At 46.8% G+C, this 27,479-nt stretch overlaps 1 protein-coding gene across 1 annotated transcript; it reads right to left on the bottom strand.

The window, feature by feature from the left end:
- Window positions 1–801: 801 nt before the first annotated feature.
- Window positions 802–25,236, bottom strand: SLC22A4 (solute carrier family 22 member 4). The gene is made up of 10 exons (XM_066560328.1): window positions 24,830–25,236; window positions 18,701–18,804; window positions 16,925–17,079; window positions 13,029–13,200; window positions 11,021–11,147; window positions 9,003–9,103; window positions 7,823–8,037; window positions 6,981–7,163; window positions 4,431–4,566; window positions 802–3,267 (listed from the first exon to the last, which is right to left on the bottom strand). Exons 1-10 carry the CDS (start codon window positions 25,220–25,222, stop codon window positions 3,192–3,194), a joined length of 1,662 nt encoding a protein of 553 aa, XP_066416425.1. The 5' UTR covers window positions 25,223–25,236; the 3' UTR covers window positions 802–3,191.
- Window positions 25,237–27,479: the final 2,243 nt, after the last annotated feature.

Raw genomic sequence — 27,479 nt, 5'->3', positions numbered from 1 at the left:
AGTGTTCTGCTCATCAAAGCAGGGCAGGTGCTGCAAGTTCAGGAGTTAAAGGGTTCCTCATGTCACTCTGTAGCACCTTCCAACAGCTGCCCTTGTCCCTTCAGCAGGCTCAGCTAAAGCTGTAAAAAAGCTTCCCTGACCCTGACGCTATTTTCTCAGGCAATGGGGACTACCTGCTTGACAAATAATACATTTAATAAATAATAAATAATATTCTAATCCTGGGCCCAAAATCCCAGCTCAGTACCTAGTGGTACTGGCAAGAAGTTCACAGAGTCCCATAGATATACAATTCAGCTTTTGAACTGATCACTGCACAAATTTGGTCCTGCTCTTCATAAGGCTAATTCACATTTTCAAGTGGCTTTTTACGGCTGATATTTTCCCCACCTCTAACTGATTTTAAAAAATAGCGTCCCTCCATTTTTTGAACATTTGTATTTACAATGATCTTTTATCCCAGGCTGGAATCACACAGCTGTGAAAAATCTCAAAGGTAGAAAATGAATCACATAATAGGAGTTAAATCACAAAATCATCCTTGAGCCTGGCCAGAATCAGCTTCCAGGGATTTGCACCTGAAAGGCAGTAAAACTGTACCACACCATCATAATTTCCCTGTGTGGAAGAACTTAATCAGTGAAAGAGCTTATTTCAGGGCTTTTTTACTATGCCTGATCCATGCTAAATACATTTTATTATTTATTTATTTAAAATTCTTGGCAATACATTTTATTATTTATTTATTTAAAATAAAGTTCAGAGACTTGCTCTTCAAATAGACTCCACACACAAACCAGGTTGAAACAATGTCAGTGCACATTTTTATTGCAATGAAGACAGAGGGCAATGACTGACAATTACTACAGCTTTATATAATTATTAGCAGATCCAGCACGTCAGCTGAGGATCCAAGGTTGCACAGAGAGACCCCAGTGAAGGTGACAGAGGTTACAGATGAGGCACAGGGTGATGACCCCTGCATCAATGAGAACAATCCAGCTGGGATTCCCTCATTTCCACTGTGCTCAGACTCCATAAGGCCTTATAACAACATCATATAATTTTAAAAAGGACATTCCACTCCCCTGAAAGATTATTAAATCTGTTGCAAAAAATACTGAAATGTGATGCTAGCTCAAGATCAATGGTTTAAGTAAGAAAAACTAGACTGGTTAAAATACAGTATTTTAAAAAACACTGCACTTTTTCTTATTTAAAAAAGGAAAAACAGGTTCTAAGATACTGAAAGGTTCAAGAGTACAAAAATATTTACCTTTTAGAAATACCCAAACCTACAATCACATAAAATAAGTCTCAAAATAACAATCTTCATAAAAATATGACCACCTATATTTAACTCAAGTTCTCAAACCTGTCCTATGCTGATAAAAAGACTTTCTTGAGAAATTCAGTTACATCTAAACAGTACATATTTAGATTACTCTGTAAAAGTAAAAGCAAGATTAAATACTGCTGTTATTAGAGAAACTGATTGAGCAGGGATGAGAAGATCAGGAGTCACAGGTTCTCTTATGCCATGTTACATTTATGGCAAAAACATGACTGCAGGAAATTAAAAATAGTATTTCAACTCCCAAAAGCAGCTTGAGTTAATTGCACAAGTTCCTTGCATTTGTTATAAAGCTTAAAATTTGTGCTTGAACTTCAGGGAGAGCCTCATTCTTGTGCCAAGAGCCTGCACAAGACAACCTACCCTGAACTCATGCATTAGAGATGAGACACTGTGCTTTTGTTAGCCCTTACAGAAGGTGAATCAGGGCTAATTGTTATTTATAGAGAATAAAAATCAGTCTACCAGGTCTGACAGACTTTAAGTGACCAAGAAGTGCACATACAGCCAATAAATACAAAAATAAGAAGAATTACACTCTTCAAACAATGTAGTGTTCATAAAACAGTAGAAGCACAACTCTGAGCTCGACATTTATCTTCACCCGGTCTAGTTTTGCCAAATTAAAAAAAAAAAAAACAAAAAACCCCAAATATATATAATCTGTAGGATTTGAAAACCAAATACTGGTTTTGTTGGTGTTTGTTTTTTTTTTTTTTTTATAAAAACCCCTGTGGTCCCAAATTAGTCCTTTTGAATTTTTAATAGCTGCAGGTGAACATATGCAGTACAGAAAATCACATTTTTGTGAGCATCAAACTGCCTTTAAGTTTGTAAATTCTACAAAGGTTTTGTGAAAGCTTTTGAAACTGCAGTGAGTGTTCTCTGAAGGTGCAGAACAAAGTGGTATATATTCAAAGAAGAAATTAAATACTTTAGGAAAAAGGCAAAACAACATCCCAAGATAGCTAAAAAACTGCTTATGTCCATATATCACAAAAAACCTGAAAGCTATAATGCATGGCATGTTGGGACAGGATCATGGACTTGCTACAGCTCACTTTTCTGTTGAAAGTGGGTGTGACCCACCAGAAAGTCAGCAAAATATAGTCCTTTCTCAGTGCTCAAGATTTTCCCCCTTCCCCAAAGACACTGAAGATTCACAAAGCTGAGGGTTTTGGGTGGGCTCAGACTTTATGAAACAGCAGCAACTTTTACAGGAACAGGGGGATCCCAGGTCCTGGGAAAAGCAAGTGACACCTAAAGCCCCTCTGAAGGCATGTTTAAAACCCATGTCCTTACAGGAAGTCTCTGTCTGCTCTGCTACAAATGAATTTTGACTCCACTTAGTCTGTGGGCTTTGGTCACAGATTTCAAAGGAGGCCAGGATGTTTCTTTCAGGTTTTGAAAGGCAGACACCCAGCTCCCCTTCCTCCAGTCAACACACAAAGTGAGAAAAACACCAGCATTAGGTTTGCTATTTTTTTTCCCCTTTCAGCAGCTTTTATTGAGTACCTGACTGCCTGGAGTCACTGCTGTGTTATTTCTAAGGCTCACTTCCAGCTTACTCCTTGACTTGTGTTCAGCACAGACAGGCCCCCATTTCTCAATGGGGACTGTGTCTGCTGGCAAACAGCAGGGAACAGGACACTGAATGACAGAATAACAGTCCTGCAGGAGCAGACAGCATCTGGTCACTATACTACATAATTTGGGGACAGCAGCACAGGGGATAACAACTATGGTGCAGTTGGGTTTTGTTCATTTTCCTCTGGCAGCAAATGCATTTGAGATGATTTTGTTCTTCTTTCAGCCCCTCTGAGAGGTATGTCTTTCTTCACAAAGGTGTTATCAGACTTTTAGGGCTCTCCTTGGAACTCCTAATGCCAGTGGTTTGTTGCTCATTTCTGAAACTGAAAGCAAGTAAAAGACTGAGCACATTTTCCAGGGTATCATCAGACACTTCCCTCTCCTACAAGCACCACTACAATAACCCTGTTACATTGCTAGTATAAACATGAGATGAAATATAATGTTCTGTACAGTGTTCCTTGCTGGATGGCAGCAGCAGTGCAGCAAACAATGCCTGGAACTTGAACATCATTCAGCAAATGTAACTCAGTTACTTCAGGCTGTTCATCCAAGAAACCTCCGAGGGGAATCTGGTTTGACTCTAGGATTTCTAGCTACAGTTTTTCAACTGCAAAGCTGAAAAGCTGAAAAGCCACATGATACATCTAAGAAGTAATTGTGATAAAGAGCAACATGTCCTTTCTCAAGGAAAGGCCTAGCAATTTTTCTGAAAGCATAATGACAGCTCCTTATGCTGACCAGGAATTAGATAAAGGGAATTCTATCTTTTTCAAGCTATTATTGCTTACAGGGGCGAATTCCATTCCAATACCAATTTTCACTGAACTAAATGGTGGCTATGCAGCTGCTCTTTGGTTAATTCAGTTTCCCTCTGCTGCTCTAAGAATTTTTCTCACACTGTAGTGGATGTGCATAGATCTGAGTGGAAATGTGTGCCTGGGGTACCCTAAATAGCAATGTTGATGGGACAAGAGAACTGTCATTGCTTACAGCTAAATCATATAAACCAGATCAAAAGCTGTCCTGGCCTGTCTCTGGCTGCCCAGGAGGAGACTAGAATGTTGAAATCCTGCATTTAATTTAGAATAGTACCTAAAGAACTTACACTGGAATAATGAAGGGTCTCATAATGCATATAATCCTACTAAATAAATAGTTAAAGGAATAGTTTAAATAAGGAGTTCATGAGAGTAAATTATATAATAGGATGGAAAATGTCTGGACATCTGAAGCAACAGCCTCAAGGTGCTGTGAAGGTCAGCCTTGCTTTGCCAGCACACATCAGCTCTCGGGTTTAGACATTCTGGAGAAATTGTATGATGTCATTGTCTGTCAAATTACCAATCCCAAAGAAAACAATCTGAAGGGCATTTTGAAAGCTTTGAAGTTTTGCAGTGGACCTGAAGAAACATGTTTTCTGATTGTGAAAAGGGACTGTATTCTAAACTCGTATGAAGTGTGGGCTGAATGAAAGCTGCCTTACCATTTCACCTTCAGCACCTGCTCAAAGCTCTCGGGCAGTGGATTGCCAAAGCTCTCTGGGAGAAACAGGGTCAGGATCCCAATCAGCACAGTCAGGCTCCCCATCAGGATGTAGGGTAGGAATCTGTCATAGGCACCTGGCAGAACACAGAATATTCCAACAGTACTCAATGTCCAAAATTGACAAACCCACATGTAAAGTTTATATTCCAAACGTTGGTGTAATGCAGAATTAATTGGAATAATAAGCTGAAAGATTCATCAATATCAAAGGTGAATCCAAAGCTGAATTACATCTATTACCTGCCAGCAAAGGGACTTCTCAGTTTTAAAGCTTCAGAATGTGCTCTTGGATGGCCACAGCTACCATAATTTTATGCCAACCCCCACATTTGTGTAGCAGCCAAAAGTTTGGGTCATTTTTTTTTGTTTGTTTGGGGTTTCTTGTTTAGTTGGTTTTTATACTTTTATATTTTCAACTGGGATAATCAACATCTTTGCAAGGCAATAGCTCTGCTGGAGCCTTCAGTACCACACTGTCATCAAGAACCAAATCCTCTGTTAAATAATACAATATGAGGGAATAAAATTGCTTGTAAGCAGTGAAGCACTAATCACTGCCTGAGATCATACACCCTGCTGGGCTGATGCAAAAGAAGGGAAGGGACTAAGTCAGCTGAACAGGTCAGTTCCAGACTAACAGCTCATTAATGGGGGACTGCTTTAAAGCCTTCCTTGCTGCAAAGAGAGAGAACATCAAGCTTTCCAAGACACACATGAGGCTCTGACCTTAGTCTCCTCAGAAAATTATTTTGGACATGAATGCAGCAGCCTCTGCCAGCAGCCTCAAGCTGGCACACAACTGTTTAGGCAGGATGCAAGATCCTCAAGTCACAACAGCACAGCAATGAAAAGGTCTTTCAGAAAAGGGATTAGCTAGGAGTTAAAGTATTGAAGATAGAGAAAGTACCAAACTGGACTTGACAGCTTTATTTTATAGCTGGGATAGAGCAATATGCTTTATAATGTATGGAATAAACTCAGATTAAGAGGGGACCTCTGGGTATGTCTCACAGAGCTGAAGTTTGTGATCTGATCTTCTCTGTGGTTTTGAGCTGGATGAATGGCAAGGTCCTAATTTAGCTGTAGCAAATAGCAGCAGCTGACAACTTTCTCCTCAAACCTCTTAAAGTTTAAGAAACTATTTTGATGTCTGGAACAAGACGTTTTTAAAGATTGAGCCTATGGATACCTGGGAGAAAAAAACCCCCATAAATCCACAAAAAACAATCAGTAAAAATGTTTTTTTGTCTACATTTCTCTCTTAGTGCTGCAATGGAGACTGAAGACCTTCAGGAGAGTCACAGTCCAGCTGACCGTTTCACTTCACATTTGCACTGTACAAGTATGAAACTAAGACAAGGCATTTTCATCATTTTTGGTACAGTGTGTTCCAGTTAACACTGGAATGCAGAGGTGAGTCAACACTGATTAGTTACAGATAGTAATCTCTTCTCCACTTTTCCTGGAGAATGGAGAATCAGCACAAACCCCTCAGCAGTACACCAGCAATGTTTTGTCAAAGCCAGCAAAGTCAAGCTCATGTTGTATCAAAGATCTCAGCAGGAAGCAACACTCATTAGAGGCAGAGAGAGCTTGACATGGGTCCAGTGATGGCAGAAGGAAATAAATCATGTGTGAATGAAAGAAAGAAGAGATTGAGCACCCCAGACTGAACAGAAGGTATTCACTTTCACCCTTAGTCCCCTAACCTCTATCACTCTTTCCTGTCTGCAACATGAGGAACATGCATTTTATGTATTAAACAAAAAACCAAACCAAACCAAAAAGTATTTGTCAGTTAATATATGAGCAGCACTCAGAATGTGATGGCACTGAGTGTCAAAAAAAGCCTATGAGGAAATTAATAATTCTGCTTACAGAAATATTGAGCAATAAGAAAAAGCAAAATGAATGAATGTTGAGATGACTAGTTTAGAAACTTTAAATAAAAAAATTTAAAAACCCACTTCAAGTAAACACACTTTCATGCCACTTAACTGTATGTTTTCCATGTATTACTTTGGAGAGCACAAATCCTGGGAATGTTTGGATTCCCACCTGCCAACATACCCATCTCAGGATGCACAGGGACAGTCCCATGCAATGAATTTCCTACTGCTACATTTCCTTACCTGCAAGACCATTTCTTGTCACACTCTCCTGGGAAACTAACTGGCACCCTGAGATGTGATTATCATTTCAGCCACTCTGCTTGCACAGCTTATAAACATCATCATTGTATTGGACCAGCTCTAACTCACTTCACTGAAACATGAATGGTCCCTAAAGGAATGAAGTGCCTGATCCTTCTGTGAAGCCCAGGGAGCTCCACTTAATTTCTGCCATGTGAGCTCACACCCAAGCTGAGAGAAGGAACTGAAAAGCCAACAAGTGAAGGCACTTAAAGCTGAGCCTGCACTGTAGAAGCTCAGACAACTTCTCTGTTGTGGCAGTTGTGTGGTGCAAGGCAGGAAGGAGGAGATCTCACCCAGGTAAACGAAGTACGGAGCGATGATGCTGCCCAGCCTAGAGGCCGTGGAGGTGGCTCCCACTGCCATGTTCCGCACCAGCGTGGGGTACAGCTCCACGTTGTAGACATAAAGCATTGAAAATGCAGCTGTGATGCCAAACTTCCCAAGCATCACCAGTCCAACAGACAGGACATTAAGTTCTGGAGGAGAAAAAGATCAAGGTGAATAAACAACACCCTGTGCTTATTACCTGTATTACTTCTACATCCAAAAGACTGTATTGCTGTGTTTTTCCAAAAGGTCATGAGTTGGGCACTTTAGGTTATTTTAATTATACAAAGTATTAATCCCATTCCTAGATGACTCCAAACTCCCCACTAAGCATAATGTAGATGCTCAGGTTATTTTGTATTTTTTAGATTTTGGTTGTCTTCAAGTAAAACATCATTCTTGAAATGGAACAAAACTCTGGATTACACAGCAATAAACTGCAAGCTTGGACCCACCCCTTTTTCACAAATTCCTGTGGAGATTTACACACAGGGAAATCCGGATGCAGGTTTTTGTAGCCTGGAAGCACAACCAGATAAATCACAGTACACTTTCAGCTTTCATTTTAGAACTTGGTTCCCCCTGAACTATATAAAGCTCAGTAATTTGACACAATAAATGAGAGTTGAGTGTGACTCAGCATATACAAATGCAAAATAAACAACCTAAGGCTGCAAGGGATCAGCATAAATTTGACCTCGAATTCTAAATTTGATCCTGGTTTCCAGTAATTTTGCAGTACTATTACACAGTACCATAACACATTTTGAATGTTTCGTATACTTAAGTCACATGTTTAATTTTGTACCTGCAGGAACCAGCTGAATGAAGAGGACAACACTTCCCCCTAAAAACAAGGTGCCAGATAAGGAGTAGCGCCGTGGGAGGGAGCGAAGGAGAAGCCAGGCGATCACATACGCTGGAACTTCAATAACAGCTGAGAGGAAACAGTTGACATAGGCATTTCCATGCCAGTCTGGAGTGCTGAGGGACAGGCCAAAGTAACCAACTGATGTGAAAAACCTGAGAAAAGCAATAAAACCAAATTATTCCAGAAACAGCAGTCTCTGAATGCCTCCAGTGTTGCCTCAGATGTCGTTACAAAAATAGGATACCGCAAAGCACCGCCACAGGCATTGTGGCTTAAAAAAGTCTCAGTGGCAACCCCCTCTTTCTAATTCTGTCATCCCATTCAGTGATCATATCCACAGCAGCTTGAAGACACCTCAGATTTCTCTGTCCTTTCTGCATACACTAAACCACAAAAAAGCTTTGTGGAAGTTGTTCACAAAGGCTTTTCACTGCAACGGACTCAAAGACACAATGAAAGTCTTGCAAGCTTCCCAAGCCAACTACATTCCTACTTGCAGCTAGTGTCAGGATCTCCCACCCTCAGCAGTTCCATTATATCTTATTTAATCTTCACAGAGAGCTGGATGTTCATGTTTCAGATCTCAGGAGTGCCTTATCAAATGTGCTAGCCAGTTCCTTTCTGCTGGAGTGAATATGGACAGAAAGAGTTCTGGTTTGTCTATATGGCATTATTGGGTCCTCATTTCTCATGGCTGCCCAGGCAGGGGATCTCACTGTGATGGGCACAGTACAAAACAGAACAAAAATGCTGGCCATGGGTCTGTCTCTTATTATGTTACTGAGTTGCTGCCTTTGCTTCAAAAAGAACATGTATCTTCAAATAAAGATTACAGAGATGGGTAGCATTAAAAAAAAAAAAAAAGCAACATACTTAAAAATGCACAATTTGTTACATATAGTTTTCTAACTATTTTACATCTGAGTCAAGGCTACTGTCTCCATATTCTGGTGTGTTAATGCAGTGTGGTTGTGAGGACACTGAGGGCCATGTACCAGCCAAGGACCACTGGAGCTCGACTCCGAGGCTCAGACTTATTATCTAAACCCGTGGCATGTGCCCTCAAATCAGGAACTGTTCTATTGCCTGGGTACTTTAGGAATACACATTTCCTTACCACAAAAGTAATGACATAATAGTAATAGTTGCAATGTTTCGGGTTCGAAATAGGTCCAGAAGGATAGCCTTCTGCTGCTGCTGGGGCTTCGAATCCTGCATCTGAAGGAAAAAGGAAAACAAAACCAAAAAAATTCCCACACACCTAAGAGCATAACAACCTCTGCTACCCACAGTCCAGGCAGTTATGGAGTTATGGCTATCAGGGGATAAGGGCCACTTCTGCACCAGGGAGCACAGTCCTTTGGTGGAGCTGGTCCTTGCACCCAGCTGTACTCATGGGAGTTTCCACTGCACCACGAAGATTAATTAGAAAGGAGAATCAGCTGAGCAGGCAGATGAGTTAACATTTCCTTAAGGATGTCACATGTTACTTCCAGAAGTAACCTCAGTACCAGAGGCATTGTTCTGTCCATTCTCTGCACTGTCCATTCAACTCTCTCAAACCTTCATAAGTGATGTGAAATGAATGCAGGAAATCAGCCGGTTTTGCTGCCTGCCAGCACCCTGACAGGGAACAGATGAGAAAAGTTGGTGAGGCCAGGGCACATCACAGGAGCATCCACCACCTCAGATTGGAGATAGAGGGTCTAGTTTGAGGCTTGAAGCAGGAATCTTCTGGGTGGCATTAGGGTGCCTTTCTACCTGCACACTTTGCCCTTGCCAGGGCAAAGCCAGAACTTGTGGCCAGGCTTCCCCCAGGCCCAAAGAACAAACCACTCTGCTTCTCCCTACAGGACTATCCAGGAGATACCCTTTCCTAGGAATAGATGATGGTTTCAAAGGAGTGTCTTTCTATTAATGTTTGAAAAATACTTCCAACATGAGACTTAGCATGCAGACATGTTTCTCAGGCTTTTTTGAACAGACACTTTGGCACACAAAATTTCCATGAAGCAGGTGGGTGTCTCCTTGGTTTATGAAAATATGCAGGAATGATAAAATGCTGCAATCCAAAAAAGTCATCCCCAGTTTGAAAGACATCTGAGGCCTGGCTGTGAAGTAAGAGAAGTGCTTTTCCATGGCTGGTGTAGAATGAGCTTCACATAATTGGAACACACACTTCAATTTACACAAAAACTTCCACTTGGGAAAGAAATCTTCAGCCAAAATATAAGTGTGACAGTCAAGTGATGGATCCTGCCCAGGGGAGGGGTAACTCAGCATCTTTGTCCTGCAGACACTGCAGAGGAGCACACGGTGCTTTGCTTTCTGCTCTCTCTGCCACAAAAGGAAGGTGGCAGTATAAGGCAGCAGAGGAAGATCCGACCTACAGACACACGGTCATTGCTGAGGCAGGGCCGGAGGAGCCTTTGCACAAGAAAGAGGTGCCTCTGGAGGAGCTCCAGTGAGAGCAGAGCCAGTAGAGGGAGAGATGAGCACAGGATCCAACCATTCCACTGTGGCTGTGCTGCTCCCTCCTGCTGGGCTGCCAGGTTTCACCAGACTTTTTTCTTTTAACCAACAGATATGAAATACAGAAAAACCACAGTTTTGAAGAAGAGCTTGATGTTCTTCCCTGTCTTCACTCACATCATGGTTTTCAAGTCCCCTTGTAGCACTCAGGTGCTTTGGGCAACCTGAGGAGTCCCTCAGGCTCCACACAGACCCAGCTCATGTGGGTGCTGGTTCAGGGTCCCCCACACAGGCCCCTGCAAAGGGCTCTTGCTAAACTGCTAAAAAAGCACCAAACTGAAATGGGCACAAACACATTCTCCTTAGGTTTTTGCAGTGCCCAAAGGATGAAGCAATCTGAGTCACCCTTGTTTTGAAAACCACAATAAACAACTGCTGAGGAAGAGAATTTTACTGTGAAAAGCAAACAAATAAAACCTCCCTCTGGGTTCTCACTTTGATCTCTTTGATCACTTTGCTAACCCAGCACTTACCACAGGCCAGCAGCCACTGCCAGCCCAAGAGCTGCTGGTGCAAACCAGCTCTGCTGGCATTTCCCAACAAGACAACCAGCTAAACAGGGAAGTGCCAGCGAGGTAAAGCACCAGGATGTGTGGAACATACCTCTGCAGTGTCAAAAAGCACATCTGGGGCTGGAATGCCATTCATTTTTGCAGCCTTTTGGATAATAGCTTCTGCCTCCTTATATCTTCCCTGGGAGATCAGCCACCGAGGAGACTCAGGAATGATCCTATAATAAGTTTCAGAAGAAATTATTCAATGTTTCCCCAAAAGTAACAAGTTATAAATAACATATTTATTGTGCCTAGGAGTTACACTCGGATCTCACAGATTGCTTGCAGCAGGAGACAGCCAGCACAGAAGCATGTGGGCAATGTCATTCAAATACATGGGACCTTTTGTGATGCTAAAGTAGATGCTTTGTCCTCAGTGGTTGTTTTTTAGGGAATAACTGATGTCCACCAGGTGTCACCAGATAGACAGATAGGATGGGAGTAGCTTAGCCAGTGTGAATATTCTTAGGAAACTGCACACAATGTGGAAATGCTTTAAATATGACAGTGTGTATTTAAAGGTTCTGTGTCATAGGAATCTCATATACAAACCTCACCATGTTACCACAGCTCTGAGGCAGATTTTCCCAGGCAGAGGGCAGGGGCAGTGTCCCCTTGCAGAGTTGATGAGACATTCTCTAATCAATCACAGGCACATGTTGAATGAATTAACACCAAGCACAGGACAGAAAACTTTAACTTTCCTTAACTAAATCCTTTGGTATTAACAAATGCTATCTTTCTCCCTTTAGCCAGCAGCACTTTTTCCTCTCCTTGGAAAAAAAGCAGGTCAGGCACTCCTTTTCTGATGAGCCCTAAAGACTGACTCAAAGCCAGGTCAATAATTGCAAACATCAGATGATTTATATCTGATCATTAATCACTAATGGGACTTTCTGTAAGATGAGCTGCCCCACTGCTCTTCTTACTGGGAAAGCTGAGGATCTTGAGACTGCAGAGATAATGCAGGAAACCTTTTGGAAAATTTGGAAGGGAAATGAGTGAAAGAGCAAGAACTGTACAGAGCAGAGGGATGTGCAAATCACATGGCCCATGGAAGCAGTGGGTCCACATGCCAAAATGCCACCTAACACCAACCTGCCTTGGCAGAGCTTTGCCAGGGCACCTTGATCCCCATCTACCCCCACCCAGGCCCCAAAGTGCCATGAGAGGAAGTTTTTGGCACTTTTAAGTGTAAGCTTTTAAAAGGCCTGGGAATTCCCAGCCCATCGATTTCAAAGCAGGACTCTGAAGCCATGCAGCCATGCCTTGGGGACAATTTTCCTGTGCCTCACAGTGCCTGCTTTACAGCAGACATCTGAGAGGGTCCCACCCAGAACCAGCCTCCCCAGAGAACAGCTGCTTGGTGCAGAGGGAAACGCTGCTGTGAGGAAGGAATTTGAAACACTTCAAGTGAAATAAGCAAATTGACCCTTAAACAGAATCAGACTGTCTTTAAAATCCCATGACAACAGAGGTGGAGCTGAAAACCGTTTTAAAGGTTTGGTTTGAAGACTGAGGTTAAAAAAAACCCCAATTAACCAACAAACCATCAGCAGATACTTCTAACAAGACTGCGACATGCAGGAGGTGTTTTAGACTATAGAAGTGTGTGTGTGTGTAAATCACTCAACTGTTATAAAGATCCTAATCGCTCACTTACTTTTTCAAGATAGGAAAAAGAAAGGAGTTTCCTGAACAATATGAAAGGACTCTTCCTATTGTGAATTATTCTTAAGAGTGTGAGTGATGCCTTGCTTTTCCTTTCCTATTTTCAAACACCTGTCCCTTTAGAAAGGCAGCAACCAAACAGGCCTATCTGCCCTTCTTCAGTGATTCAGTCCAGCTAAAAAGAGCAGGGCTTCAAGTACACAGCACCAACGAGGCTGTCTAGGTAGGTACTCGACTTAGAATTGGCAAGAAACCCCAAACAAAAAGTGTCCCCTGAAGGCAGAGCCTTGTGACGCGGTGAACAGAAGAGTGCCCTCCTCCCTGACCCAGCACAAAGAGCATCAGGCGGGAGGGGAGGTGGAAGCGTGGCCCCGGCATGGACTCACCACCAGAGCGGGATGCAGAACAGCCCCGGGACAGTGAGCGCCAGCAGCAGCATCCGCCAGTCTCTGATGAAGTAAGCAAACAGTGGCAGCAACATGTAGCCAATTGCAAAAAATATGCAAACTCCTAATGTAGAGAATAGAATACGAACTGATTTGCCAAGAATTTCTGTGCCTGTTTAAAACAAGGGAGGTTGGATTAGCATTTTAACTCTTTGTTTTCAAGCATGACTAAATACTTTATTGCATTTACAAACAACAACAAAAAAATAAGCTAAACAATCTTAGAAAAGAGCAGCACAGCACAGACATGCCTGTACAGAAAAGCTGCTGGGAGTATTGGGAACATTCAGATAAAGAAGCTACTTCTGTTTGCTTTGATTAATGCATTGGCAGACACAGATAAGGACAGGCATGGGGGATGGCTGGCAGACTTCCAGGAGCCTTCCCCACACACTCATCCTGCTCCCCCACTTAACCCATCTGGATTTAAGATTAATTGACTGCTGGGCACTTCACTTTGAAAGAGCAAAGGTCTGAGCACAGCAGACTGGCATGGGATGGAAGGATGTGAATTTACAGTAAGGTGAGGTGGAAACAAATTTCCCACCTATTTTTGGGAACAGAAGGAAGGTTGGAATGTTGGATGGGCACATCAGGGGCTGAAGGACAGAACCAGGGAAGATGCCATCCTCTAGTAATGTTACTGTTCCAGTAGCCAGGCAGCAGTCAGGGAAAGCGTCCTACAGCCATTGCACCATGCAGCAACCTAATATCGAGTCATGAAAACTCAGACAGTTCTAAGCCTTCCACAGCACCTCAATTCTTTTATTATAAAACACCCAGCCACTCCTTAACAGAATCCAGTGAAGTTCTCAGGTCCACCTCACTTCTCCTTGAGCTCTCAGCCCCTGGTGTGCAGAGCTCTCCTTCACATCAGGAGCACTGCAAGAGCCATAACTGCCACAGTCTGATCTGGACTCAATTAAAACACAAATGACACTGAGCATACTGAGGGTCACAAAGTGTGGAGAGTGTACTTGGGCTGTGTATCATGGCAAGAACTCCAACATTTATTATTGTTGGAGTTCTTGCCATGATTATTGCAGAGAAGATGGAAAAAAAACACCCAAGACTGGAAAACCCTCCTATTTGATAGTTACAGGAATTCTCATTTCAGAAACTGGGAGTAACTGAATAAAGTCACAGTAAAAAACCACAAAAATAAAATTTTCTGGGCTAAAATGGGTGTGTGGGGATAAATGTTACCATCTTCCTCTTGACTTGCTCTTGTTTGGAGGGACTTTCTTGGGAGAGGTCTGATACTTGAAACATTGATTTAAGCCTGTTACATGTTACATAATAATTTGTGTAATTTCAAAGACAGTATGAGATGATGTCTCTCCTGCCTTTCCTCTTCCCTCATTCTCCTAGCCATGGAGCAGCAGTTCTTGGACAACACCAACATGCCTTCACAAACCTCTGTAGTGTTTTACAGTCCCAGAACCTGAACTCAACAGTTTTGAGCACAGAGAACAACTGAGACTAAAGCTATGAGAGAAATTTCACAGCATGCTTGAAATAACCCTAACATTGACTACAGAAGTTCACCAACAGCTCAGGAGGAGCTATTTCCATGAAGGTGGGCAACAATGCAAATGGCAGCATGAGCCTGGGTGGCTAAGGATGCTGAAACAGGGTCTGAGCTGCACAGGGGGAGGCAACAGAGGTTTGGATGTTGAAAGATTGAGTGACAAGAGAAACTGTGCTGAACTTGGGAAAAGACCCACTGCCCTTGGGGATGGAGGGTGCCAGGGCTGCAGCACAGCCAGGGTCAACGGGGCCTTTATAGGTGCTGGTGTCACTGCTGCCCTGCCAGGCACAGCTCAGCCCTGCCTGCTCTGGGATGAAACAAGGGGAGCATCTCCAGCACATCCTGTAATCAGGATGGGCTTTCTAAAGGAGTTACTTTTTCTTTTTATGGGTATATTCTCCTATTCAGTACCTCTATCATGTGCAGCTTCCTGGAAGCTCCTGGGTTTGCCTTGCCACAGGCAGAAGTCACAGTGCTTATGGGGACACCTGGCTGTGGAGTGTAGGGTGGGAAGTAAGGTACTTCCCCTCTGTAAGTACCTCCCTCCTTGCCCATGACAGCCAGCTGATGGCTCACTTAAAGGAGGAAGCTAAGGTCTAAGTTAGTTTAGATTAACCCTGCCCTTAGAACCAGCCTCAAGGCTGCTGGGGAGTGGCAGCACTGCTGCCAAGTGCCCCAGGAATCTGCCTCTGCTCCCTGGGAGCCACAGCTGAATGTGCCCCTCTGCTCCCTGGGAGCCATTGCTGCTGTGGCAACTGTGGCAACAGAGGAGAGGATGGCAGAAGAGACAGCCCAGTGGGGCAAGGGCCAGCAAACAACAGCTAACCCATTAAACAAGCCTGATGGCACCAGGGAAAACTCAGTCCCCTCTCTCAACAGAAGAACCATTTGTCCACTGGGGTGTTCCTGGCCCTCCCTTCCAGCTTTGCTTCTGCTGAGCACTGAGACAGTATCCCAATCCACATCCAGCTGTGCCCCACATTCCCAGGGGAGCTCCAAATCCACATCCAGCTGTGCCCCACATTCCCAGGGGAGCTCCCAATCCACATCCAGCTGTGCCCCACATTCCCAAGGGAGCTGGCAGCTAAATTCCTGCCTGATCAGAACCTGCACCTCTGTGCTACACAACACCCATGTGTTTCCACAAGGATTTTCAGCTTTACCCAGTACTGTACCTCCCAGCCTTCCCATGGCAGGCATTTGCTCCTGCTCCATCAGCTCCACACAAGGATTAGACCACCAGGACAGTGGGAACAGTGGCAATGGTGACAGCAGTGGCAGGAACAGTTACAATGGTGATGGCAACAAGGGATCTCCCTGCTGACAGCCTGACCTTAATCCTCCCTGTGCCACAGGCAGCAGTGACTCGTGGCTGCTTGGGGACACAGTGCTGCATCCTTTTCACAGCACTGACTTCACCTTATGCTCTTCTGGACTGTTTTTTTCCCCATTAAACCTCATGGGGTAGGAAACACCAGCATTAACTAGTAATGTACAATTTTAATCTAGCTCACATTACAATCTACAAATTGTAATGTTGATACCAGGAGTTTAAAACTAGCCATAAATCTATATTTGTACAGACTTTAAAGACAGCAAATCCCAGTTTCCCTCCTGAAACCTGCATCACTCATCCCCATAATTTGCCCATGCTGTTGCCTTTCCTGAAACCCCCGTGTCCAGTGGGAACCTCTGTGGGGTCCCCTTCCCATGGGGTCCCTTGTTCCCTGCAGGGTCCCCAGGCCATGCAGCTGCTGGGTCTTTATTCCTACACTCCCCATAGTCAAGAAAGCAAAAAATCTTCCAAAACTTAGGATTTTATCACTGATCTCAACACTGAGAGCATTTATGGCTATTGGGGCTTTGGCACCCAGCCAGCTCCTCTGCTCTGGTCCCTCTCACACTCATCATGCCTGGAAATTGCTGGTTTGCTCCAAGGTTCTGCACCCAGGTATGCACTGACCTCTCTGCAAAGGGTGCAGAGGGAGGCAGGGATGCTCCCAAATGCCTTCTGTATCTCAGAATTGCTGCTGTTGCTAAACCCTGGACACTGCCTTGAATGTCTTCTCCAAAGAGGAATGAAATGGATGTTTATTTAGACTCTTCCTGCTCTCTTCTTTTTCTCTAAACCTACAGAAAGTATAGGCTTGAAGAATGACAGAGCAAAAAACCAATCATTCTGGCCTAAAGTAGGAATTTTACCAGTACAGATTTACCACTGTCTAATTAAATGATCCAGGTTCAGAGGGAAAAAAAGTAACAGTACATTAAGCAAACATTGAATCTAATGCAAATATATTCATACCCAAAATGAAGGCCACCACGTAGTTAGAGATCTGTCCCATTCCCACAATGAGGAAGAGCACTGTGAACATCTCCCAGCTGGTGGAAAAGATCTGCAGGAAGCTGAAGCCAGTCTGCACAGCCATTGTCAAAAAAAGGATATTCTTCCTGCCAAACCTTTAGTAAAGAAAAAGATTATTACTGAAACAGCATGTATTTATGGTGGGGCCTATGTAAGAGGGCACAAGGGAGAACAAACATCCAATCTCAAGTGATGCATCTCAGCACAACCTGAAGTTCTGTTCATCTCAACAAAAATTATTTTCATATGCATATGCATTAAAAAAATATTAAAATTTCCAAGACCCATGAGACAAACAAAGAAAAGCTATGAGCAGAAACTTCAGAAAGCCACTAGACAGAGATTAAGGAGACCAGGCAACAGTACAATAGGGAGACACATGCAGACTGCAAGCCACACACCTGAAAGTGAGAAAATGATGGATTTTAGGCTACTGGTACCTATGCTTTGCAACACCATTATGCTTTGAGTGTGCTAAATAGCTAAATAGTCAACTGGTTCTGGTCTGAGTTGCCAGACATACTGCCCCCTTTGTGTCACCTGTTTCTCTGCATTAGGATTACATGGCTTGTGGTCCTGGAGAGGCAGGACAAGCTCAGGTTTTCAAACCTGTGGCACAGATGCTGCACAGGCTGCATCACCTGCTGCCTGCAGCAGCCCTTCACTTGGAAAGGCTTCTATGGCAGGCATGTGGAAATTGCTTAGGGACAGGCTCAGATCACAACCCTTTACTGACAAAAGCCCCAAATAATCCAAGGAAGCTCATGTGGGAAGGCATGAGCTGGGCTCTCAGTGGCTGTGCTGCCACCAGGGCACACACACTTCCTCAAATGCTCCCACTGGGAAATGGCACCACTGGGATTTAGTGATTATCTCATCTCCCTTTCAAACTTTAACACCAACTGACTTCTGCACTGGGGCAGGAGTCAGGAGATTAAATTCAGATCACATGGAATTTAATGCTGGAGGCTTTAGGATTAAGACTCCCAGTGAGTTTTGAAACCCCTCCACTAAGCACCCAGAGGAGCACTGCTACCTCATGACATCCTCATTCCCAGAGAGCAATCAGAGCAGGACCAGAGATCTCACCATATGGCTATGGACACAGGGCTGAGGGCTCAATGGAGCAGAGATTTGCACAGGGAATGTGTATTCTGAATTCAACACTGGTAAGGCCAAAACCTCAACACTGCTGAGACAATTATCAAATGCCTTTAATGATTTTTTTTACATTTATATCTACTTAGTGAGATGCTATGACAATTGCTTTCATTTTCAGGTTATCTTTTTTCCTTCCTCTCACATGTCCTTACTCTGTTTCCACCAAACCATCTCTCCTGTGTGGAGATTCCATTCAAAGGGCAAATTCCTATCTTGCAGCTCTAGCAAGGGATTATCAGTTAATGTGCAACAAAACCCAGCATCTTTTAAACTACTGAAAAGGCTGGATAAAGAAACAAATGGGAAGTGGGTTGTGAAGGGAAACCCACTGCATCAATCTGCAAAGCAGCCACATGGGCTCCTTGTGGAGATCAGTCCCTGGGCTCTGAAGTGCCCAAGAGAGAGAGAAATCCTTCACCTGGGGTAAACCAGGATGGGATTTTTGAAGAAGCCAGGCCAGTTACCTAATTTAGACCAGAACTCAGAGCACTGGACATTTCACTCCTTTTGTCTCTCAAAACAAATGCCCCAGGTGTGCTCTGCCCATGGCATTACCTGTCTGAGAGCTGCCCCGAGATGAAGGAGCCAATGAGGACCCCCACAAAGAAGAGGGAGGTGGTCAGTGGGGATTTCCAGTCGTCCTCACACACCAGGTTCCACTGCAAGAGAAAGTCCTGTGCTCAGACACAGCCCCAGTGCTGTGCTGAGCCTCATCCAGCACAGGGGCTGCTGGCTGGAGACACACACATCTCCATGCAATGGAATTCTGTTTCCCACACTTCCACCCATCACCAGCACTGTTTTCTTGGCCAAGGTCACTGTTGGAATATCCTGCTTAAAGCACAAGAAAATGAAGGGAAAATTATTTTCTCCCCAGGCAACTCCATGAGGCCAAAGCACCAGCAGCTGTCTGACACAGCCCCATTGCCTCTGGCCAGCCATGCCAAACCTGATGGGAGCCCATGTGTGCAGCTCAGGGGCTGTCCTGGACCTGCTTCCAGTACAATTCTCCCATCATGTGCCCACCAGACCCCTGGAGCTGGCTCCCCATGGTCCAAGATGCTTCCACCAGTGAAACAGAGCAATGGAGAAGGGTAAAGAACCATCCCAGCTAAGGACAGCTGCCAGTTGACCTCTGCCAGCACAAAACCTGCTGCATCTCTATAACTTCTGGGGCTGACAAAGCATGTGTAAGAAGACACACAGAATGAAATGTCTTTTCTTGCACTGATGTGTTACCAAATTCTGTTCCACCCCACCACCTGCACCACTGACTTGCCACCCATCACTCACAGCCTCATGACTGCAGTTGGCTGTGGCTGCAGACTTAGGACAGGAGCCAGTGTGGAAACTTCCACCTAAAACTACTCATAACCTCAGACAAGGTTTTAAAAAAATAAAAATGGCATCATGAGCCTCTGTCCACTGAAGTTAGAGCTGAGCATGTTTCTGCCAAGGCTTGCTCCCTTCCTGGTGACTAATCTCCTGGTTAAGGCATGCCTGCCAGGAGCACTTAGGGAGAGGCTTCAAACATGTCACTCTCAGATCAGATAATTCTACCACAATGGTAAGCTAGTTAGATACAGATTAAAGCATGGCATCATTTTAATAATTAGCCACGCTATCAGAGAGCAGGGGCATTGCCTGCACCAGCAGCCACCCTTTGCTCAGAGAATGGATGGGCCAAGCATAGGCAAAGGCTTGGTGATGGAGCAGAAACCTGCCATCAAACCTGCTCAGGCTCCTCACTCAGCTGCAGGCAACAAGGAGCAGCCCTTGTGTTACAGAGACACCCAGGTGCTGTCTGATGGCACCACAAGCCCTGCCAAAAAGAAACCACCAGTGGATTGGTGGGTGAGCTTCACAGGTGCTGCAGAATAGGCAGGCAAACCCCAGAACAAGAGGGAAGGTGGTGTGGTTTGATGCAGTTTGCTTTGGACTATAATTTAGGCAGGAGATGCAATTAATGCCTATTTTCAGACAGAACAGAAGGACCCTGCCAGCAGAGGGGAGTCAAGTTCCTCTGCCCTTTGCCCAGCCTGCAAAGTAACACCAGCTACCAACAAAAAAAGAAGCTGAGGTTAAATACACAGCCCATGCCTCTTCCCGAGGAACACACATGTCTTCAATGCAGGAACAAGGAGCCTTGTGGACTAAAATGTGCCTCCAAGACCTTATTCTGATTAAGAACAAAAAGAACCCTGTGGCAGAATTTTCTGTAAGGTATTTTCTTGTCCCTGCTGGGAAGGGAGAGGTGGTGAAGTGTGGGCCTGTCTGGGCACACACCTGCACTTATATGCACTGTGTTTTGAGAAGGTGGAGGTTTGCATGTGGGTTAGTGGGGCTCTGGTACATTCAAGGATGATAGCTGTGAAAAACAGATGCAGAGATCTGCTTCACCTGTGAAAGAAAACAGATTTCTGTAAAGAAAGTCAGTACAAATCAAGTCCAGTATTTAAAACAAAGCAAAATTCAGCTACAAAACCCACAGCATTTCAAGTGCAGGGCAGAGGTCTTTCACTCATCCTGCACCTTCCTTGCCCCACTCAGGGAAAGCTGTTGAGTGACAGCATGGCAGAATCTGCAGCTCATACAAACTATTGTCAATTATCTGGGTACTGAGCACCTGCTCCTGGACCTTCAGACTTGAGTTGCTCGAGGTTAAGGATCAATGTTTTCAAAAGGTCTCCATGGTGCCAAAGGCAGTTTGGCTGTAAAATAAACCCAGCTAAATAATAACTTGCTCATGAAACTGCATTACCTCCTTGGTGTTAAATGCCTCCTATCCAGGTGTTTGCTCCATTTTTCCCATGATATACTGCATATCCAGCAAAAATTCACTGTACAGGGTCAAGTCTGTCAGATTTGGGGGGATGTATAAAAAGCACGCAGCAGCTGGCTGTCCAAAGAGGGGTTACTGTGTACAGAAACTCACTGCATTTGACCAGAAAACACACAAACACATCAAATCCATCTGACTTTAAGTATACCTGAAGCTGCTGAGTGAACAATCCACCTGCTTTAGCTCCAATATTACATGGTACCTGAGCAATACAGCCCTACCCTGCAGCTACACCTCATGTCCCAAATTCCAGCTTCCCATCCCCACAGGCACTCACTCTGACTGAGGCTCATGCACAGTGATCAACCACATAGAAAGATGGTAAGGTTTCAGCAGTGCTTCAGTGTGTAGGGAAAAGTGAAATGTAGCTTGTTTGACCCCTTCCTCAGAGCTGCATCCCTCACAGACAGCACCAAGCACACCATGGCCACAGGCCCAGCCACAGCAAAACTGCCTACAGCTAAAACTTCCAAAATGTCTCTACTGGGCTAATTATACATTAACCAGAAAATAAGTAATTCCGTAATGTCCCTAGCAAAGCAAACCGGGGAGCAAAGTTCATGTAAGATTCCAGGCAAGGCCTCTGAATGCTAGGAATAGGAGCTGCTCAAGAACACTGTTATTAAATCATTTTATTCCCATCAAATCCCTACAGCCCTCTCTAACAAGCTCCCAGCTACTGCAAGAGCCAATTCTGCTAAGTGCAGCTGATAGGAGCTCTATAGATGGAGGAGCTTTCTGAAAAACTGAAATTGCTGGAGAAGGTGCCCTGACTGCCCCAAGTGCCCCCCTGCCAATCAGAAATCACTAATTAACCCCCTGAGTACAGCCCATTCACATCAGAGGAGAAAACACTTGTGGAGCCTCGTGTAAATGGGTGGGGCTGCAAACCAGGGAAAATCTGAACTTGTTTCCAAGAGTAAAGCTGACCATGAATAACTCAAGAAGTGTTAATTATTCACAGATGGCCCCATCCTGCTCCCTGGGTACCAGGTCCAGCAATGACACCAGCTCTGCTCAGTGCACAAGTGACAAGCACTGAGCATATGCAGATTCTGCCATGCTGTCACTCAACCTCCATGCCTGAGCACAGGGTGGGCTTCCAGGGCTGGGCAGGGCTGCTCTCCACTGATGGAAAAAACCAGAACAGAACAGAAAAGACCTTCAGATGTCTTTAAACTACAGCAATTCCTATCCAGTCTCTTGCCTCTGCCAGTCCCAAAGGCTTCTGGTTTCTGCCTTCACTAACATCAGGGCCAGGGCTGGGACAGGGACTGAGCAGGATGACCTAGGGGACAGAGCAGTAGCCCCTGCAGAGCCTCTGGCACTCCCTCTGCCCTTTGCAGGGGCCACAAAGTGGTGTCTGGGGTACACGCCATGCCCCCATGGTGGAGAGCAGCTCAGTGTCCCCAGGGAGCAGTGCCGGTGACAGCCTGGCTCAAGGGTACTAACTGGATCCTAATGCCTACTCCAAAGAGCAAAATGAGTGCTTGTCCTTGAGCCTCTAAGTCATGTTTGATCTGAACATCATTATCTGGAAGTAAAAGAAAAGTAGATTTGTTCCAGAAAAGCATACCAATGTAACAGACCCCAGGAGCCTGCCAATAGGAAAAGGAAACCCTGCAACCCCTTCATCTCAGCCAAGGGATCACTCCCGACCCCACAATGACTCACATTTCCACTTGCTCACTATTGCTCTTACAGCCCCTTTCTTACATCAGCCTGGGCCAAAGATCACCTGTGGACACATTCACTTTTCCCCATTATCTCCATTTTATGACCACCAAAATGACTCAGTCTGGGATTCTCTGGTCCCAGAGTTTAGCATGTCCTCACAGACCAAGTAACACAGGTGCTGAGCTGGCATCTCCCACTTGCCTTCAAGCAGCATTTGGTAACAGGATTAAATGCAACTGAATGAATCAAATGAAGTCTCCAGCACTTAATCCTGTACCATCAAGTTCTGTTCTTTAATTGAGTTCTGAAGCCATTTCTTCACTAAGCTATTCTGGTGGCCTGTCCTGGCTTGTCTTTCCTAATACAGAGAAAAATGCTGTGTACAAAAAATAAGCATCTCAAATTTGTCTAAACTGCCTCTTTCCAGTATTTAATCAGTGCCTGTTTCCTTGTTTTGAAACCAAATTCAGCATTTTTTCCAAATGTCCGTGACAATTTTGAAAAAAACAAGTATCCTTTTCCATCTGGCTTACAGATGGGAACCTGGCATTTGGTTTCCATCTCTGAATGGGCTATTGCCTCTCTGGCACACCCCAGGCCCCAAGGCAAACCCCACAGCTATATCCCATCCAAATACTGCACAGAATGCTCTTGCCTGGCATCTTCCAATATAAATGTTTTACTGTTCATTAAGAAGAATCACATTTCTACTCCTTTTGCTTCATTTACTGCCTCTCCCAGAGCACGCACTGACTCTAAACAGAGATAAGCTCATAGAGACACCAGGATAAACTGACCTCCCTCTGGCAGTGAGAGTGGCATTGTCTGTGCCAGTGGTGGCCACCAGGCACCTGCCTGGCAGCCGTGCCAGCCTGTGGGTTATGTGGGCAGCAGCTGTGCCAGCCGGGCATGTGGGCAGCAGCCAGGCTGCTGCTTCAGTTTGCCCATGGCCAGGAGCAGGGCAAGCCTCCCATGAAGCCCTGCCTTGATCTGATATTGTGAGGATCTCCAGCGACTGAGTACCAGTGCCAGCACAAATGGCAAGTGTCACATGTGCCAGTGGCATCCCTTTGAGCAGGTGACAGGAGGCTGCCCACCTCCTGCCCACATGGCATGTGGCTGAGCCTATGTCTGCCCACCCCTGGCACAGAGCCGGTCCTGTGTCCTCAGGGCACAGACTCCTCGCCTCAGCATCAGAACCTTTCCTGGCTGTGCCATCCTCCGATGTTTTATTGGTGGCAGATGTTGCTGCTGAGTCACAGGGACTCGTGAGGAGGGATCCCCACCCTTTCCCTCTCACGCTCCCGAGGGTGAGGAGGGCGGCCCTGGGCTGAAGGAGCGCGGAGCCTGCCAGCTGCCACTGCCTGCCACGAGGGCGAGCCTGTTATTCCCTGAAACCCCTTACACAACGAGGAACAGCAACAGCACTCCTGCAGCTTCAGAGGAGTCATTTCCCTTCTCTAACGGAGCTCCCCGCTCCGTGCCAGCGTTACGGAACAGCACGGCTCTGCCCCCACACCATGGCACGGCCAGAAGACGCAAACAAGTGCTCCCATTGCCCGGCACCGCTGATGTTCCCCCGTGACGCTCTGCATAGATGATGCCACTGCAGGCAGAGCCTGACAAACCGAGGGGACAGCCAGGCCAGGCTCCCGCGGGAGTGACCGCGGCACCTGCCTCCCGCCGATCCCAGCGCTGGCGGCCACGGAAGCACCGGCATTCCAGGGCACCGGGCCAGCGAGGGTCCGCTCTGCCCTAGCCCCGGACAGCTGGGGGTGTGTTTATCTGAACGTGTCCGTGTCCCCATTCAACGCTGCACTGAGGACGAGCAATTCCATCACATAGAAAATTACCGGCATGGTCAGCGTGCGGCAGGAGGAAACTACCGGGCTTCAATTTTCAGCCTCTGCCTCCCCCTCCACACAAACCTGTCCCAGAGTAAAACCAGCTGGCAAACACAGCTGGAGCGGCGAGGGCGCGCAGCTCCTTCGTCAACCTTTACCTCCCGCGTCCCTCCTGCCTCTCCCAACATCGTGCCCAGCCGGACCCCTCCCCACAGGCACTTCACCCGATGGTTCCTGCTCCCCGTTCGTCCTCCCCCGGACAGAATGACAGGCCCCAGCCCCAGCACGGCCCGGGGTAGGGGTGTCACCGCGGCCGCGCACCTCGGTGACGATGGTGGAGCGATAGACATCGCGGCTGTACTCCCAGCCGTCCAGGCACGGCTCCTGCTCCAGCGCCTCCAGCTCCACGTCGGAGCCGGGTCGCAGCCCCAGCGCCGAGAAGTTGGCGAGCGCGGCCAGGCGGTAGCGGCGGCAGCGGCTCGGCACCGCCTGCCCGTCCCGCAGCTCCAGCGGGATGCTGGCGTTGCGCCACTCGCCGCTCAGGTTGGCCCCGCGGGGCACGACGCACCGGTGCTCGGGCGTACCGGCCAGGAACACGACCGACATCCCGTTGAAGCCATTGGGAATGATGCTGGCGCTGAGCAGAAAGAAGACGAGGCGCTGGAAGCGGCCCCATTCGCCCAGGAAGGCGGTGGCCGCATCGTAGTCGCGCATGACGAGCGCGGAGCAGCTCCGAGGGTCTCCCCCGGAGCCGCGCTCCGCGGAGGCGCGGGCAGCTCCGCCCAGCCCGGCCCAGCCCAGCCCGGCCCGGCCCGGCCCCCGCGGGGCGGCGCGTCCTGGCCCGGCGGGCCCGGCCGGAGGGGACCGGGGGGGCTCGGCCGGCCCCGGGCTCTGCCGACCCCGCCTCCCCGCGGCATCCCCGGAGCCTTCCCCCGGGCGCCGCTTCTGCTCCGCCGCCGGCTCCGGAGCTTTCGTAGGAGGCGTGTCCGGGTTTTTTCCATTTATTTGCCTGGGCAGCCGCAGCCGGAGCGGAGCGGGTGGTGCCGGTACCGGCACGGCAGGACCGGGCCGCTGTATCGGCAGCAGCTGGCGGTGCGAGATCAGCGCCTGGTGGGAGCGCGGCGATGGCTCCGCCGCCCCCAGCCTTCCCCGAGCCCCGAATCCCTCCCTTCGGGGAGCCAAAACAGGCTGTATCCCCTGTATTGGTGCTGCAAGATGGAGGCACAGCATCGTACCACCCCCGCGGGAGCGGAGCACAGCCGGGCATATCGAGCACGGTTAATGGACAGGCAGCTGGAACAGGAGCCATCAGCTGGGAGCTGCCGGGCCGGCGGGGTCTCTCCCTGGCTCATCCCACCAAAGGTAGCGACGTCAGTAATGGGAGCCCTCCTGCACACTGGTACAGGGGAAACACAAGGACCAGACAGTGCTTTAGGAATCGAACGTTCTCACAGCCCCTGAAATCCCGTCCCTAATGCATCCCAGTGCTTTTTCCCAGCAATGTTCACTCTTGGCAACAGACAAGGTCAGCACTGTCTGCTCAAGGAGCCTGCAGCAGCTCTGGCCCCGAGAGAGGAGCTTTTTATATTCCCATCTCCTATCATTTACTATTCCTGCTCCACACGTGACTCTGGCTTTGCTCACAGTCCCATACGTGGACAGCTGTCAGAGCCATTTCAGAAATCCGAACAACGCTGTCATCTTCTGAAATGACTCAGGGAGCACTGAGAAACGCGGTGGTGTCTCAAACAAGCGCAGTGCTTGCCCTGCTCGGACCAGGCAGCTCCCTGGAGCTGTGAGCAGGGTGGCCAGGTCGGGCTGTGCCCAGACGAGGATGCCCATGTGCGATGGGCGAGGGCAGGCAGGGAAGCATTGCTCCAGCAGAGATCACAGAGGGCGACGGGGGAGTGTGGGAAGGAAGCACAGAGTGGAAGCGGCGGTGCCTGGGGAGGAGAAGCTTGTGACAACACTTATCTGGCCAGGCAGCGATCTGCTGCTGCTTTGGATGTCGGCAAAGAACTCATGTCATGGGAAGCCTCAGATATCTCCTGTTTGGAGAGGACATCCTCGTGCCAGGCCTGGGCTACTGAGCAGTCTAAGCTGTCCCCAGTGATAAGAGCAGGGTGGGGGCCAGCTGGGATGGATCAGGGGTTCCCAGGCAGCAGCCCTCCACCTGCCCTGCCCTGAGGCTGTGCAAGAACCATAGTAAAATGCAATGCATGCCTGCTCCCATGAGGAAATTAGGGATGTGGAGTGTATTGTCTTAAGCATTAATGTTAATGCAATCTTAGTAATGATTCAGTCAACAGTAATTTATTACAGAGGACTAATTCACAGAGCTCAGAAATAACTGTGGTTAGGCTGCAAACTTAGCATATCAAAAGTGGTAGACACAGACTCAGTAAGTGGTAGATGATGTGCTTAGGTTTATCTGGTTTGCAGATGCATGCTCTGCATATTAAAATTTCATGTGTCTGACATGAGAACACCACGGGGTTTTCTCTTATACTGTGAACCTGCATAAATTAGCAGTAATAGAAATCCCTTGTGTTCTAGCCAGCTCTGCCACAGCACCACAAGCTCTTGCTGCAATCACCATAGACCAGAGCTTTTGCTGGGTGTTCCCCAGCTTGCAAAACCCACTTGTGATCCAACATCAGGGATGCTTTAACCCAAGCATGGAGATTATGAAAACTACATGAAAACAGTGGCCAGTGAATGGCTTGGACTGTTGTGGAGCAAATTCACTGTAGGGGAAGGACCAGTCCTAATTCTTGCAAATGACCCTTCTTAAAGAGGTCAGTGCATGTGTCCAGAGAAGGGCAACAGAGCTGGGCAAGGAGCTGGAGCACAGTTCTGATGAGGAGCAGCTGAGGGAGCAGGAGGGGCTCTGGAGTATGGGAGGCTCAGTGGGGACCTTCTTGCTCTCTACAAATCCCTGAAAAGAGGAGGTAGTGAGGTGGGGTTTGGT

This window comes from Molothrus aeneus, chromosome 15 (genome assembly GCF_037042795.1).
Source record: "Molothrus aeneus isolate 106 chromosome 15, BPBGC_Maene_1.0, whole genome shotgun sequence".
NCBI lineage: Eukaryota > Metazoa > Chordata > Aves > Passeriformes > Icteridae > Molothrus > Molothrus aeneus.
The sequence above is the reverse complement of the archived record's forward strand: the minus strand, read 5'-3'. Positions and strand labels throughout refer to the sequence as shown.